Source organism: Salmo salar, chromosome 16 (assembly GCF_965601325.2).
Source record: "Salmo salar chromosome 16, fSalSal1, whole genome shotgun sequence".
NCBI lineage: Eukaryota > Metazoa > Chordata > Actinopteri > Salmoniformes > Salmonidae > Salmo > Salmo salar.
In genome coordinates this window covers 11,791,159-11,806,378 of record NC_138306.1, presented here as the reverse complement: position 1 = coordinate 11,806,378, position 15,220 = coordinate 11,791,159, and the positions used below count along the sequence as shown (strand labels likewise).

The window sequence follows — 15,220 nt, the reverse complement described above, 5'->3', positions numbered from 1 at the left end:
GATTTACTCACTCATCTCTGAATGCTGACCTTTTCCCTCTGTATCTCCGCCTTTTCTTCACGCGAATGACAGGGATTTATTCTGATGTCCAGAAGCTCTTTTTGGTCATAAGAGACGGTAGCAGCAACTTTATGTACAAAATAAGTTAAACAATGTGAAAAAAATGTAACAAAATAGAACAGTTGGTTAGGGGCCCGTAAAACGGCAGCCATCCACTCTGGCGCCGTTATAGGGTATTGTGTGTAGGCTTGTGACAAAACAATCTCAATTGAATACATTTTAAATTCAGGCTGAAGGCAAATACTTTCTGAAGGCATAAAAATATATATTTTTTGTGAAATGTAAATCCTGTCTTGATTTACATTTCACAAAAAGTGTGTTCCACTGACGTGAAAGGTTCTTTGTTACTAAAATATACGTGGAGCAACCAAAGAGGAAGAATTAATTTTAAATGGGTGCGCTGAACCTTGTTTTGCTTCTAAATATAAGTGTATTTCTCACCAGGAAGTGAATTAACATGCCTCTCAGTACCTACCTGCCACTCCCTCGCTTTCTTTCTTTCTCTCTCTTCTATCCCTCTCTTTCTCTATCTCTTCTGTCCCTCTTTCTTCTCTCTCTCCAACTCCCCCTTTCTCTCTTTCTCTCTCCCCCCTCTCTCTCTTTTTTTCTCTCTCTCCAACCCCCCTCTCTCTCTTTCGCTTTGTTATTTATACTTGTCTAAAACCCCATAGGCTCTTTGGGCTCCCTGGAGAGCCAGGTGCTGTATAAAGTGCTGCGTGAGATGAAGTCGCTGAGTGAGCTGTCAGGTTGGATAGACCTAAACAAATATCACAGTCATACCTTTTTGCCAAAATCAGATTATGTCTTGTAGCTTGAAATATGCTGAATGCCTGAAATGGCGTTCAACGGCTGCTTTGCATACAGGTTTTGGGAGCACAAACAACAAAAATAAATGTAACTTTATTGTATTGCGGGGCTTCAATGTCTTACTCTTTTCCAGGTCACAGATTTCTCAGCGGCATTTAAAATGACATTTAAAACTAAAATCTAAAAAGCAAGCATATTCGTCGTCCAGATCAAGTCAATAAATGGCGTAGTGATTATCACCCACCCAACAACAGCAATAAGCTTATGAGTTGTGTACCAAATCCATTCCTATACGACAACGTTTAGTGGGTCTTTTCTCACTCCCAGTCTCTAAACTAAGCCTTCTGAGGAAGGAAGGAGAAGTGTTGGTATTCTGGAGCCATTTGTCAGATACCCCTGATGTCTTCAAGGCCGTAGCACTCATTTCTCTTGTGTGAGGGACCGAGTGGACAAGCTAGTTTAGCCTTCTACGCTCCCTCGCCTCACTCCCACAGCCTTGAAATGTTATTTGAAGATTATATTGTGTATTTATGAAAGCCTTGGCATCCGTCTCCAGTCCTTTGTGTGTCGGATTTTTTTTATGCACCTAAACACCTTGCTTTTGTCTTTCTATATCATTATCCCAAAATGGCTGATTGATATAGTGCCTTCAGAAAGTATTCATACCCTTTGACTTATTCCTCATTTTGTTGTCTTACAGCCTGAATTCAAAATGGATTAAATAGATAAACACAATACCCCATAATGACAAAGTGAAAACATATTTTTAGAAATGTTTGCAAGTTAATTGAAAATGGGGAATTGGGATTCCTGGGAAAATGTTGTCAGAGGTTGCAACAGTAACCAAGGGGGTCGGGCTTAGTGAAGGGTCTCTCTCTCCCCTCTTTCTCTTCTCTCTCCCCTCTTTCTCTTCTCTCTCCCCTCTCTTTCTCTTCTCTCTCCCCTCTCTTTCTCTTCTCTCTCCCATCTCGCTCTGCTCTCTCTCTCGCTCTCCCGTCCGTCCTCTCCTATTCCTCTCTCTGCTCTCTCCCGTCCGTCTTCTTATTCCTCCCTCATTTACCCTCTCCCTCCTTCTTCCCTCCGTCCCCATGTCATCTCTCCCCCTCTTCTCACCCACCTTTGTCTGTTGACTCTCTCCCCTCCATCACCCTCTTTCCCTCATTCACCCTATCCATTTCTTTCTACCCCTCCCTCACTCTCCCCCTTCTGTCTCCCTCCTCCCCCCTCCATTCTCTCTCCATCATTCCCTCCCTCCCCGTCTTCTCATTTCTCTCCTCTTTCCCACCCCATAGACAGGCAGGCAGACAGATATACGCATGCAGACAGACACAGACACATACAGTTTTAAAGCAACCAATCCCCCCCCCCCCCCCCCCAAAAAAAAATGAACCAATATTTACTTCTGAATTAATTCTAACAAGGCTCTTGGTTTCTAGAACTGCAAGACCATTGTAGCCAATGGAGGTTAAAAAAAATGCTTTTGCGTCGATTGACTTCAAATTTTATTTGGAGCGTCATGACGGTCCCGCGGTCTGCAGGAAGAGAATGAAGCACCATGTTGAGGATGAATTAAGCTATTTCCTGTTTCCACAGTAAGCTGAACCTCAACACAGGAGAGCATCCCCATAAGGTCACGGTGGGTTGTGTGAAAGGACGGTTAGCTAGCTCAATTGCAGTCCACGGGGGGTGTCATGGTTATGTGAGGGCTGTAGGTAATTATTTTCCATGGAAAAAAGGCCTTGTTCTCTGTGGGACCTAGTTTTCACTTTGAAGAGTTGAAATTGGTTGACACTCATCATTTCCCATTGACTGGAAATGTATTGACCTAAGGTTCAAGCCTGTGACCCTCATTTTCCCATTGAATGCAATGGATTGATGTAAGTGTCAATTGGTTGAAGCTCATATTTTCTCATTGAATGCAATGTATTGACATAAGCATCAACCCTCTGAAACATCTTTTCCCATTGAATGCAGTGAATTGACGTAGGCGTCAATTGGGTGACACTTACCTTTTTCGCATCGACTGCGATGTATTGACGTAAGCGGCAACCTTGTGACGCTCTTCTTTTCCCGTTGAACGCAGTGTAGGGAAACGTTCTGAATGGACATATGCCTACAGGAAGAATCAGCAAACTCACTCGCGCACACCCCTGTAAATGCACCCGTCAATCAAAGCCGCCAGCGTGTGTCAGACACGAGCAAATATATATCCTTTCCTTAAAATGTGTTTTAAAACAACCTTATGTTTTCAAGAAAGTAGGCTACAAGATAATGAATCGACAAGTAAGGTATGAAGGGGATGGTTTATACTACAAGTAAAAGAAACATGCCCATAGCCTATTAATCAGGGATGCTGATTACCGAGGGGGGAGGGTGTTGGAAAGATTGTTCAAGTACTATGAGGAACTATTACAATTTGAATGGATGTTTAAATATTTTTTTTTAAATGTGTGTGTGTATATATATATATAAACGGACTTCCTACATTTTGACATTTGGGAGAAGCCGGCCAGGTGCTTCTGTGTGTGCTCAGGGGCGCACGCGCTCCATCAGCATTAACACGGGCAGATAAACCAGACCCATTGCTCACATGGAGCGTGTAAATGATGGTATGAAATAAACCGAGACTTGTTTCTCACAAGTGTCTCAGGTTGTGAGGCTCTGCAAACAATTTGTCCACTCCGAGAATGTGAATGGCATGTGACACTAATTAATACATGCATTAAGAGAAATGAATGTAACCAAATGACAGAATAATGGTAAATTGTCTTTTTTTTTACAAATGGTTGGCTACGGCATGGGCATTCATAAAAGTCCATTGCGGGCCGACACTGTATAGCCCAGGCTACTGTTTTACTTTGCAGGGATAGGGGGGCAGCGTGTCTGCCGGGGCCTGATCAGCGTTGATTAGTGTATGCAGTCCGTATCAAATTATACCATGCCAGGTTCGAGAGAATGGTCCATTTGACACAACATTAGTGCATTATAGGCCTCAGAGCCAGCACAACCTTGTCAACTGCTGTTAATACATCATTCATGAGTAGTCAGACACATCCAACCTTTTTAAAGACCAATTGATTTATTTACTAGCAAGCAATGAAAACATGCATTGTATAAAATCCAGTTTTTACTGAAATGCCATAGCCTATAGCGCTCTACACCCCTGTGCATCTAGCGATTAGCTGCTCAAGCATCAAAGGACAGTTGGAGAGAGGAGGCGATGTAGGAAGTTTCATAGACAGACTAAGTTACCAAAACAATTTGTAATCATTAAACACTCCTGCTATTAGGAAACTTCTTTATTTTTTTGTTATCCTAATATGAATGCAGGTAGGCCTATTTTTAAATGGTTTTGACAGTTATTTTATTATCATGATTGTCTTCATCCACAACTATCAGTTACTAGATAATTCAGTCACAGACCCAGTTCCACCCAGCGCAGCGGCAGCCCTGCAGGGTGATGGAAGGGAGATCCCCCCCCCCTTCAGTCTCTGGCTGGGTGCCATTTGGGACGTGACCTTTGTCTCTTCTTGTCTCCTCGCCTCTCCTCTGTGGAATTGAAGTGTTTATGCTGGCTGCTGTGAGGGGAAATTACACTCTGATCCTCAGGCCAGGGCTCAACTCTAAAGCTCTCCTCTCACAATGTGCTGCTGCAAGGGGAGATGACTTGATTTACACTGAACAAAAATGTTGGAATGTTGCCCCATTCCACTTCAATGGCTGTGTGAAGTTTCTGAATATTTGTATTTATATATTTCACCTTTATTTATATTGGCGGGAACTGGAACACACTGTCGTACACGTCGATCCAGAGCATCCCAAACCTGCTCAATGGGTGACAATGTCTGGTGAATATACAGGCCATGGAAGAACTGGGACATGTTCAGCTTCCAGGAATTGTGTACAGATCCCTGTGACAAGGGGCAGTGCATTATCATGCTGAAACGTGAGGTGATGGCGGCGGATCAATAGCACGACAATGGGCCTCAGGATCTCGCCACAGTATCTCTGTGCATTTAAATTGCCATCGAAAAAATGCAATGGTGTTTGTTGTCCGTAGCTTATGCCTGCCCATACCATAACCACACCGCCACCATGAAGCACTCTGTTCACAACGTTGACATCAGCAAACCAGGCGCCCACACGACGCCATAGACGCTGTCTGAAATCTGCCCGGTACAGTTGAAACCGGGATCCATCCGTGAAGAACACACTTCTCCAGTGTGCCAGTGGCCATCGAAGGTGAGCATTTGCCCACTGAAGTCGGTTACGACGCCGAACTGCAGTCAGGTCAAGAAACTGGGGAGGACGACAAGCACTCAGATGAGCTTCCCTGAGACGGTTTGTGCAGAACTTCTTCGGTTGTGCAAACCCACAGTTTCATCAGCTGTCCGGGTGGCTGGTCTCAGACGATCCCGCAGGTGAAGAAGCCGATGTGAAGTTCCTGGGCTGTCATGGTTACACGTGGTCTGCGGTTGTGAGGCCGGTTGGACGTACTGCCAAATTCTCTAAAATAACATCGGAGGCTGCTCATGGCAGAGAAATTACTATATTCTCTGGCAACAGCTCTGGTGGACATTCCTACAGTCAGCATGTTAATTGTATGCTCCTTCAAAACTTGAGACATCTGTGGCATTGTGTTGTGACAAAACTGCACATTTTAGAGTGGCCTTTTATTGTTCCCAGCACAAGGTGCACCAAATCATGCTGTTTAATCAGCTTCTTAAAATGCCACACCTGTCAGGTGGATGGATTATCTTGGCAAAGGAGAAATTCTCACTAACGGGGACGTAAACAAATTTGTACACAAAATCTGAGAGAAATCAGCTTTTTGTACATATGGTAAATGTATAGCATCTTTTTATTTCAGCTAATGAAACATGTGACCAACACTTTACATGTTGAGTTTATATTTCTGTTCAGTGTATTAGGGGAATATTGAAGGAAGATTCTGTAATGGAATGTATCTCATGGAATGGCACTGTACAGGATCTCTGTCTGTTGTATATTATGTCTGGTAGTACAATATATTTAGAAATACTAACCAAATTGATTTATTTATTTTTCTGTGCCAATACCTGGGAATGAAGCATGGACCAAATGTATTTTTAAGGGAATATTACTTAATCTATTTATCAGCCAGGAACTAGTGTAGTTCAATTGAAGTAGAGAAGAAGAATACATTAATCCATTAATTTCATTGTATTTCAACCTTGACATGCCAGAATTAAGGTATTGTATTGGTAGTTTAAATGTTTTTTTTTCAATTATCCATGGCCAGAGGCCTATGTTGTGTTGACATCACCCCCCAGGACATGTATTACCAAGGGAGCCAATCAGAAAGGCCTCCTCCTCTATCTGAGTCTGAAAAGGCACCCTATTCCCTATATCGTAGTGTGCTATTTAGGGAATAGGGTGCCATTTCGTACTCACTGAGAAAGCCCTGAGGCATGAGCCAAACTCAGCCTTACCTTCAAGAAGAACAGAATAATGGTGTTTCTCATTTGTAAATAACAGGCCTTTTGAAAGATAGGCATCATTAATAGCGTTTGATATTGGTCAGTGTGTTTTGTGCTAACCGCTTAATTGACATAGACGTGATTGTCTGGGAAAACAATAACAAACCTTTGCAGTTGGTCCAACATTTGTTGTTTTTAATGTGCTTAACAGTCCACATATTAAAGTCTATTTAACTTATGTCGTGACGTCACAGCTAAAGTAATAATTAAAACAATTCCATCTTAAAAAATAAAACACTTTTTACATTTATTTTTATTAGAATCATTTTCCTTACAGATTTTTGTCATATCAGAGGCCCCCAGTTTCCATGTTATATTTGTCTTGAAAAAGATGGCCAGCACTATTCACAATGGACAAGTTTCGGCCATCAAGCCTTCTGCAGCCATGTTATTAACGCCATGGAACTTCCCCTTTATTCTAATGATCACTTAGAATGAGCGATAGCATAGTTCTTTGACCAGGGTCTTCTCCTCCCTCTGTTCCTCTCCACAGGTGTCCCTGGGGTTGGTCCACGGTCGTGCCTCCCACATCATCTGGCCGCCCAATCGGTGGCAGAGGATCGAGCCGTCCCTCCCCCCTGAGCGGAAGCCCTTGTTGAACTGGCACGGGGACACAACAGAGGAGGAGGACTGAGGAGAGGCCTGCTCATGGCTGTATACATACTGTACCTACCTACACACACTCTCTCTCTCTCTCTCTCTCGCTCGCTCTGTCATACAGTACATGTGAAAATGTCATAATCCTTTGATGTGGCATAGTTATGATATCTCTTTGTTGTTAAGAAGCTGAATATGTCAATGGATCAGATACCCATACAGTTACGGCCAAATATATTGGCACCCTTGCACGTTTCTTAAATAATTGCCTATTTCTTCTACAATACGTTGAAAAATTATAAAGTAAAGTTTGGTCTCCACACCTTGTTTTTCGATATTCAACATTGCAGAACCTATTTTATTTTTGTAAATATAAGTTTAACATTTACTTAAAAAATAAAGACCAATGGCATGGACACAATTATTGCCACCCCAGAGCTTGTACTTGGTTGCACAGCCTTTGTCCAAGATAACTGCCAAGAAATGCTTCGTGTAGCCATCATGAGCTTGCTGCACACTTCTACTGTTTTCACCTCTCGCCATAGGTTATGGATGTGATTCAGATATGGACTCTTCACTGGCCACTCCAGAACAGTCCAGATTTCTTCTTAAACCTTTCCAGGGTGATTGCTATGTATGTTTGGGGTTGTTGTCCTACTGTGGAAGACAGTTTCTGGACACTGGGTTGAACATTGCACTCCAAAACATCCTTGATAATCTGCTGATTTCATGTCTTACACACATTCAAGGCACCCAGTACCAGAGGCAGCAAAGCAACCCCACATCATTATTGAACCTCCTCCATAATTGATTTTAGTTGTTGGTCAACATAGGAAGACCCCACTGCTGAAGGAGACAAGTAAGCCTGATTGAACTTCTCAAAAACCCACCTAAACAACGCTAAATCCTGGGGGGGAATGCTCTGTGGACCAATGAAACAGAATTAGAGTTCTTTGGCAATACAGATCAGCGTTCGGTTTACTGGCCTCCAAATGAATCATTCAATGAAAAAAGAACCCTCCCTACAATGAAAGATAAGGGAGGTTTGATAATGCTGTGGTGTTGCTTTGCTGGTACTGGGGACCTTGACCGTGCACAATGACATGAAATCAGCAGATGATCAGGTTTGTTGTGGTCCAATGTTCAACCCAGTGTCCAAAAACTGGGTCTCGTTGAAGGTTGTATCTTCCAGCAGGACAACGACCTCCAAACGCACATCAAAAAGCACCCAGGAATGGTTAAGAAGAGATGTTGGACTGTTCTGGAGTGGCCAGCGAAAAGTACAGATCTGAATTACATCCAAAAGCTACGGCGAGGTCCAATATGGCGAGCTGTTGGTAAAGGGCACCCATCAAATGTTGAATAATTAAAACAGTTTGCTTCTGAAAAGTGGGCCATATTGCTAGATGAAAGGTACAGAAAGCTCATTGATGGTTACAAGAAGCGTTTGTCTACAGTTATCTTGGCCAAAGGTTGTGCAAGTACTAGCTACAGAGTGCCAATAATTTTGTCCATGCCATTTGTCTTTGTTTTCTACATTAAAATTGTACATTTTATGTTTACAAAAATAAAATAGTTCTGCAATATTGAAAATCTAATAAGTTGACAAAACATTTTTTTTTTTTATGTTAACTTATTTTAGAAGAAATAGGGAATTATTTAAGAAAAGTATGAAACTGTCTGTGGCCAATTGTAAAAAAAAAAATAATAATTATAATAATAATAAAAAATAAAAATTAAAATTGCAACCATGTAATGTGAACAACTGAACGCTGAGATATATATTTTTGTGTTGTGGAGTACCATGTTATTAAACTAAAACTGTTTGGGCTTTGAAGGAGCCTGTGGCATGAAAGGCTGATTGAAACTACCTGATTTATAGATTGAACACATACAGTTGAAGTCGGAAGTTTACATACACTTAGGTTGGAGTCATTAAAACTCGTTTTTCAACCACTCCACAAATGTCTTGTTAACAAACTACAGTTTTGGCAAGTCGGTTATTAGTAATTTTTCCAACAATTATTTACAAGCAAATGATTTCGCTTATAATTCACTGTATTACAATTCCAGTGGGTCAGAAGTTTACATTAAGTTGACTGTGCCTTTAAACAGCTTGGAAAATTCCTGAAAATGATGTCATGGCTTTAGAAGCTTCTGATTGGCTAATTGACTTCATTTGAGTCAATTGGAGGTGTACCTGTGGATGTATTTCAAGGCCTACCTTCAGACTCAGTGCCTCTTTGCTTGACATCATGGGAAAATCAAATGAAATCAGCCAAGACCCCAGAAAAATTATTGTAGACCTCCACAAGTCTGGTTCATCCTTGGGAGCAATTTCCAAATGCCTGAAGGTACCACGTTCATCTGTACAAACAATAGTATGCGAGTATAAACACCATGGGACCACGCAGCCATCATACCGCTCAGGAAGGAGACACGTTCTGTCTCCTAGAGATGTACGTACTTTGGTGCGAAAGTGCAAATCACTCCCAGAACAACAGCAAAGGACCTTGTGAAGATGCTGGAGGAAACAGGTACAAAGTATCTATATCCACAGTAAAATGAGTCCTATATCGACACAACCTGAAAGGCCGCTCAGCAAGGAAGAAGCCATTGCTCCAAAACCGCCACAAAAGCCAGACTACGGTTTGCAACTGCACATGGGGACAAAGATCGTACTTTTTGGAGAAATGTCCTCTGGTCTGATGAAACAAAAATGGAACTGTTTGGCCATAATGACCATCGTTATGTTTAGAGGAAAAAGGGGGATGCTTGCAAGCCGAAGAACACCATCCCAACCGTGATGCACGGGGGTGGCAGCATCATGTTGTGGGAGTGCTTTGCTGTAGGAGAGACTGGTGCGCTTCACAAAATAGATGGCTTCATGAGAAAGGAAAATTATGTGGATATATTGAAGCAACATCTCAAGACATCAGCCAGGAAGTTAAAGCTTGGCGCAAATGGGTCTTCCAAATGGACAATGACCCCAATCATACTTCCAAAGTTGTGGCAAAATGGCTTAAGGACCACAAAGTCAAGGTATTGGAGTGCCATCACAAAGCCCTGACCTCAATCCTATAGAAAATGTGTGGGCAGAACTGAAAAAGTGTGTGTGAGCAAGGAGGCCTACAAACCTGACTCATTTACACCAGCTCTGTCAGGAGGAATGGGCCAAAACAAATGACCGGAATTGTGAAAAACTGAGTTTAAATATATTTGGCTGAGGTGTATGTAAACTTCCGACTTTAAACTGTATATGGACTTCTTATTTGATAATTACTTGAAACATGGCCTACATCAGTGATGTGCGGTGAAGTTATCATCAAAGCCAGATTTACTCAGATATTAACCCTGACGATGCCCAAGTTCAGCATACAGCAGATAGCTCCAACAACCAGAGTGACATAAGCTATTAACCGAAATTGACAAATATTTTCACCATATATAAATAACAATGTAGCCAAGATACACAAGCGATAGCGGCATATTTCATATCATCTGACAAGATGACACACTGCTCAGCTCAGCTCAGCCATAGCAGGCATCCACAGTTACAACTGATAGGTGGCACTAAAATACCAATATGGACGCATTTCATCAGAATAATTTGCAACGCGAACTTCATAGCCTTTCACAATGGATTTACAATTCTTTCAATGCACACGTAAACACACACACACATAATAAAACTGAAATGTTATAACACACATATATAATCAATAAGGTTCTAATGAAATTTCTATATCAACAATCGAAATGACTGAAAAATGCAGTTCAAAACTTGTGTCTCATCAAAACGAAATTCAAGCTTCATAAATCGAATGCATCATTGGGATGTTGTTCGTAAATCCAAACCATACAGCTAGACCGCTTTAGGAAATTAAATGCACATATTAAAGACACTAAAGTATAGGCAATGGTCGAAAATGAGGAAGTAAGCTACAAATGAAAATCTTTCGCTCATATGATAGCCTACAGGTTAACTCCATGGTGCTGAATGGACAGCAGCACTATTCTCTTTTTCATTCAACAGTAGCCTAACCCACCCAAAAAATCTAAATGAGGCCTACTTGTAAATGAAGTACATCAGGGTGAACCTCTCGGTGACAGCGTTGAAGTCTTTATTCCTTTTGAGTTTGAAAGTCTCAGTTGACATGAGGGCCTAGGATGGCGCTGTTGTACTTCCCCAACACTCCCAATACATAATCCACCAAGGCCGCAGCTTGTTTGTCATCGCACACATCATCATACCAAAAACGGCTCCTTGACTTCACTTTTAGCCACAATGCAAAATCATAAAGGTCTGGCCTTTGTTTGTAGTGTCTAGTAGTTGTCTCATCAACTGCAACAAATGTGGCTGCATTAATCTCATCTTCAATGTCTTTTCGAATCACATCCCTGACTGCTTCAATGAAATCATACTGTATTCTGTTTGATGTACCTGGAAACACAGTGGAAGTCTCAAGTGTCTAGCTAACCTTTTGCCTTTTTCAGCAAAGGTATCTAATAACTCTACATAGTTGCCACGATTACATGAGCTTGTACTCGCATCATTACCACAAAATGCTAATTCTTGTTTCCCTAGGTAGCATGTTACTGTAATAAGGTCCTTCAAAATCTCAGTTTTGCCCAGAAAACAGGAGGTCCTGTGGACATTCAGCAACGTTTTCTTTGGGGGATCTTTGTGTAGTTCATTGTAAGTTACCAGGCCGTCACTGAGGGCCATGTCAGGACCTTTTTATGACATTCTTAGTCCTTAGGACATTGCGTGATGGTCCCAAGAGACCTTTTTTAATTTCCCGGTTTGTCCCGAGACATTTTTAAGACGTTCTTGGGACGTTGTGTCATGGTCCCCTAGAGGTTTTGTCTAGTTACCGGTTTGTCCCGGGGAGGTTTTTGGCACGTTCTTTGGACGTTGTGTCATAGTCCCCTGAACATTCTTAGGATGTTGTCATGGTCCCCTGGAGGTTTTTGTCACGTGATGGTCCCAGGTTTTCCAAACCATTATAAGTCAGGTAATGAAATGGTATGTGGGTTTTAAGGTAAGTGGTACGCTGTTCAACTAAAATAGTGTAAAAATCTTTAATCAAGTTGGAAGGTGAACCTTCACCCCAGTCTGAGCACTGGATCTAGGATCTCTCTGTATAGTTCTTTGCTCCATTCATCTTTCTCTCAATCCTTTCTAGTCTCCTAGTCCCTACCACTGAAAAACATCCCACAGCATGATGCTGCCACCAACACGCTTCACCGTAGGGATGGTGCCAGGTATCCTCCAGATGTGACACTTGGCATTCAGGCAAAAGAGTTCAATCTTGGTTTTGTCAGACCAGAGCATCTTGTTTCTCATGGTCTGAGAGTCTTTAGGTGCCTTTTGGCAAACTCCAAGTGGGCTGTTGTGCCTTTTACTGAGGAGTGGTTTCCATCTGGCCACTCTACCATAAAGGCCTGATTGGTGGAGTGCTGTAGAGATGTTTGTCCTTCTGGAAGGTTCTCCCAACTCCACAGAGGAACTCTGGAGCTCTCTGAGTGACCATCGGGTTCTTGGTCACCTCCCTGACCAAGGCCTTTCTCCCCCGATTGCTTAGTTTGGCTGGGCGGCCAGCTCTAGGAAGAGTGTTGATGGTTCCAAACTTCTTCCATTTAAGAATGATGGAACTGGGTTCTTGGGGACTTTCAATGCTGCAGAAATGTGTTGGTACCCTTCCCCAGATCTGTGCCTCGACACAATCCTGCTCGGAGCTCTACGGACAATTCCTTCGACCTCATGCTGTTTTTGCTTTGACATGCACTGTCAACTGTGGGACCTTATATAGACAGGTGTGTGCCTTTCCAAATCATGACAAATCAATTGAACTTAAAAACAACAACAACAAAAAAATATGAGCTGGCACACACCCAGAGAATAGTTTGTGTGGAGGTGCTGACTAACGGCAAATAAACTATCAAAATAAAGAAAGTCACACACTCCATGTATAATCTCCCAACAATTTAATGGGTATTTACCAATATTTCGGCATCACTCTGCCTTCCTCAGGGTAATGTCATGAATACTTGAACCAGGTTATGTAGACAAACAGTGCAATTAGTGTAACCAATGACAATAGACTTACCACAGGCAGACTCCAATCAAGTTGTAGAAACATCTCAAGGATGATCAATGGAAACGGGATGCACCTGAGCTCAATTTCGAGTTTCATAGAAAAGGGTCTGAATACTTATTTAAATACGTTTTTTTTATTTGCAACAAATTTGCTAGAATTTCTAAAAACCTGTTTTCTCTTTGTCATTATGGGGTATGGTCTGTAGATTGGTGAGGAACATTTTTTATTTCATCCATTTTAGAATAAGGCTGTATTGTAACAAAATGTGGAAAAATTCAAGGGGTCTGAATACTTTCTGAATGCACTGTAATTGCATGTGTGGGTTACAGAGGTGAGGTAGTCATTCAAAAATCATGTTAAACACTATTATTGCACAGAGTGAGTCCATACAACTTATTATGTGACTTGTTGAGCAGATTTTTTATTTAGGCTTGCCATAACAAAGGGGTTGAATACTTATTCACTCAAGACATTTCAGCTTTGGATTTTTAATTAATTTGTAACATTTTCGAAAAACATAATTACAATTTCACATTATGGGTATGTGTGTAGGCCAATTACAAAATATCTAACTGTAATCCATTTAAAATTCAGGCTGTAACACAACAAAATGTGGAAAAAGTCAAGGGGTGTGAATACTTTGAGGCACTAAATGTCAGTGTGTCAAATATGTAAGTTGAAAAGCACTGCTTGTTTGTGTGGGGGTGTTGGTGGCCCTAGCATATCCAAAAGACAAAGAGCTGTGACTGAATCAGTGGTTCGCCAATCAGGGCCTTGATGGACTTGGCAAAAGTAACAAGGGGTGATGTGTAATGTAACTAGGTTGTGAACGCCCTGGGTAAAATGTATGATTATTTTTGCAAACATCAGGTGATTAACCAAGAACTGGAGAAAAACTTCCATGGGATCATGACAATGTCCGAAGAACATTCAGGGGACCCTGACACAACATCCCAAGAAACTACTAAAAACGTCCTTGGGGGACGTTCCCAAAACAAACCGGAAACTAGACAAAACCCCCAGGGGACCATGACCATGACACAACAACTTCAGGCCACCATTTCGTGACGTCCCGGGGACATCCTAACGACTCATTATTGTTTTCAGGGTAGTTCCCTGTCTAAACATTTTTAGGATGCTCTCAGGACTTTCATTTTACTAGTTCTTAGGATGTCGTGTGATGTTCCCAAGGTAATGTTCTCTGCGGATCTTTTTTTCTAGTTTCCGGTTTGTTCCGGGGACTTCCCTGAAGACACTTTTAGAATGTTCTTGTGACGTTGTGCCATGGTTCCCTGGGTGTCTCGTCTAGTTCCCGGTTTGTCCCAGGGACATCCCTGAGACTGTTTAAGACGTTCTTGGGATGTTGTGTCATTGTCCCCTGGAGGTTTTGTCTAGTTACCGGTTTGTCCTGGGGACGTCCCAGAGGATGGCTTTTCATAACCCCTTTTTCATAACATCTTTTTTTTATTAGATTAGCACTGCATGTCAATACATTCTAAGTGCAATTCCAGATGAAGTTGAAATCCGCATGGCGTTTAAGTGTATTCTGTGGAATCAATCATGTGATGTGCTTCACATTTCCATATCATAAAACTCAGGTCCTATACAGTGTCAATTTTATGATAACTATGTTTGATGTACAGTTACAAGATGACATGGCTTCAGACCCTGGGTTGTTCTGAACAGAATGTGCCTAAGCTTGTCTATTGTGAAGAAACGGCACGCACCTCAATGCACTCACTTAAACCCTTGTCAATTGTTTGCCTTATGTGTCACCTACCCCACACGTTCCAGGAATATTCTTATCATGTTACTGAATGTATCCAGAGTATTTTCAGATGTTGTTATGAACAAATGCAGCGAAAAGTACAGTAATTCTAAAATGCTAATAAAATCAACAGTGTAATGTTTGGCTACAGTCTCGTGTCAGGTGAACTGCGTCCTCACCTTATGGTATAATAATTTTCCCATAATCTCCAAACAGTTCCCTTTCAATTGCTACCACTACCATGGTTATGCATATGCTTTTCAAACATTTAAATTTAGCCCTATCCATGTAGGCCAATTCCCACAAGTGTAAAGGGTTCATTTCCAACATACCAGTAAATCTTAAACGGCACACTCAGCAAGATG

At 41.7% G+C, this 15,220-nt stretch overlaps 1 protein-coding gene across 2 annotated transcripts in view; it reads left to right on the top strand.

Annotated features, from left to right (window-relative positions):
* Positions 1-15,001, top strand: part of LOC106573249 (mitochondrial inner membrane protease subunit 2) — a 156,219-nt gene extending 141,218 nt beyond the window's left edge. For both annotated transcript variants that reach the window (XM_014148147.3, XM_082962510.1), the window contains one exon: positions 6,880-15,001. In XM_014148147.3, coding sequence (XP_014003622.1) covers positions 6,880-7,020 — 141 coding nt within the window. In that variant the 3' untranslated portion in view covers positions 7,021-15,001. The remainder of the gene's footprint in view (positions 1-6,879) is intronic.
* The last annotated feature ends 219 nt before the right edge of the window (positions 15,002-15,220 follow it).